Source organism: Charadrius vociferus, unplaced genomic scaffold (assembly GCF_000708025.1).
Source record: "Charadrius vociferus isolate BGI_N301 unplaced genomic scaffold, ASM70802v2 scaffold1284, whole genome shotgun sequence".
Lineage (NCBI taxonomy): Eukaryota > Metazoa > Chordata > Aves > Charadriiformes > Charadriidae > Charadrius > Charadrius vociferus.
This window is the reverse complement of record NW_009648060.1, coordinates 2,521-4,692: the sequence shown is the minus strand read 5'-3', so window position 1 is coordinate 4,692 and position 2,172 is coordinate 2,521. Positions and strand designations below refer to the sequence as shown.

General features: G+C 44.8%; 1 protein-coding gene across 1 annotated transcript in view; it reads right to left on the bottom strand.

Annotated features, from left to right (window-relative positions):
* PSMD11 (proteasome (prosome, macropain) 26S subunit, non-ATPase, 11) overlaps nucleotides 1–985 on the bottom strand; it is a gene marked incomplete at its 5' end in the record, with an annotated part of 28,083 nt that extends 27,098 nt beyond the window's left edge. Inside the window, 3 exon segments of the mRNA XM_009883721.1 lie at nucleotides 394–495; nucleotides 822–909; nucleotides 911–985. Of these exon segments, the coding sequence (XP_009882023.1) occupies nucleotides 394–495; nucleotides 822–909; nucleotides 911–985 (265 nt within the window).
* Between the last annotated feature and the right edge of the window lie 1,187 nt (nucleotides 986–2,172).

The window sequence follows — 2,172 nt, the reverse complement described above, 5'->3', positions numbered from 1 at the left end:
AATTGAGAAAGAAGCTGCTGGTGAGGAAGGCCTTTTGGGGACAAATTTTCCACTTTGAAAAAAGAGATTATTAAAAACAAACCAAGAGAAACTTCACATCTCAAACATGACAACTTAACAAAACTTCAGTCATTTGTACTAAAACGGCCATACATCAAAGGGGGTCATAAACTAAACTGTCCAACACATCAGCAATCTTTTGGAATAGCAGACCAAGTAACATGAGATTAATATTTTATGTTGTTTATCCAGGTTTTTTTTTTTAGTTTCTGTCCTGTCTCTGAGAGGAATTTCCTGCCAAAATCTGCTTTTACTGCTATTCCATTAAATAAAGAGGCTAGATGCATTTGACTGTACCTTACTCGATACCCCAGTTACTTATTTCAGGCTCACCTTCTGCCTGCCCAGTCTTGGCCAAAAGTGACCCCAGTTCCAGGATGCTCTGCTCTTTGACTTGCACCGCTTCTTCATCATTTTCCTGGACATCGCGTTTCACTAGAAAAAAAAGTGGAAAAGTAACGTTTAATCCTATTTCAGTTAGAAGATAATCATTACTAGTCAGCTCCTGGAAAGGCACCAAAAAAAGTAACTGCTGTAACAGGCACTAGTGAATTCAGCCTGGCCTGCGAGATCTGGAAAACAGATTATGCGCAAAGTTTAAATGCATCACTTATAGAGCACGCTCCGTCTATACTTCATGCGGGCTTTAATCCAGCTGATAGATTCAACCGCACGCTCCAACTTGAATATAATTTAAGTTTTGAAGTAGTCTCATTAAGCTTGTCCAGCTGTTCAAGTTTTATTTAAAAACACCACCACACAAAAGACCCTCTCCCACTGAAGCCAAAAAACCAAATAAATAAAATTTAATGGGATTTCCGGGGTTGGGTATTCTGGTACTGGAGTTTCTGATGTTGCCGTTTTGTGTATTATGTTGCGATCCTGTGGCCAAAACGTAGCACAAGAACACCACCGGCTGGGTGAGCTGGGGATGTCTCGCTCAGGAGCTGATGAGGTGTTACAACTGCTGCAGGAGTCAGCGCTCCTTCCCACACTGAACTCTGACAATCTAATCATCACTCCGTGTACCAAGGTGAGTAACTCTGGCTCTGAAGGATGTAGAAGGGCCAAATGACACACAGCAGCACCAAACCTGTGTTTACACAACATCAATTTCATATAAGTTATCCACAAAACAATACACTTTCTTCCCTGCCACCCGTCACTCTGTAAATATTCATCTCCACCATCCCCTGCTCAGGCGAGTTCCTCCAACTTCTACACAAACAAAGCCAAAATCCGCTGCCCGGTCCTACAGAGGGAACAGAAATCCTCCCTGCTGCCCCTGAGCACGGACTGCGCCTTTCAGTCCCCATAATTTAATACATGCGGTGTCAAAAACAAAGTAACTTTGCTCTCAAAGAGAAAAGTATCGCAGCAACACTCTCTGGGCTGCTCCAGCTCACACCAACCCGCAACAGGAGCTGTTACTCCTGACTGAGCCTGACCGGATGGAAAGTTGCAGGTGTGTTGACAACCTTGAGGACACCAACTACTAATTAACCACAGAAACAGCGAGAGGGGAGAGCAACTTTTAAAGACCATACAGCAAGTCCAATTTCAAGGTTTAATACAGACATTAGGAAACGTTTATTTCCCTGACACAGCGGGGTGACAGCAGGTCACAGCATCTTTTCAGAAAGCACCATACATTATGAGAATCCAGAATTACTCTTTTATACACCTGTTTCTGGGACACCCCCTCTCCCTGCCCTGTACGCCCCGACCCCTAAATGAAGAGGGATGTCCACATTATGCCTACAAAGCACTTTATAGCACCAACATCTCCTTGTCACTGCTCAATGTTCGGGACACCCTGACAAGGTAATCGCTGCAAACAGCATCTGTCTTGAAACAAGCAGAAGTTAAACCTCCAGACACAGCACACACCAAAAACTCCTCAAAACTTTCTGTGTAGCGCTGAGAAGGTAATTTAAAAAGCGGGTGTATTTGAGCATTGTAACAGGAAAGATCACTTCCAGCAGAGTTTTCTCACGCCGAGCACCCGCTGCGGGTCACCGCTACCGGCCCAACACCCAGACCCTGTGACACCGCAACCGAAAAACCCCAGAAGCAAAGAGCCGGTACCGGCAGACTCCTACCCGCCTGCCT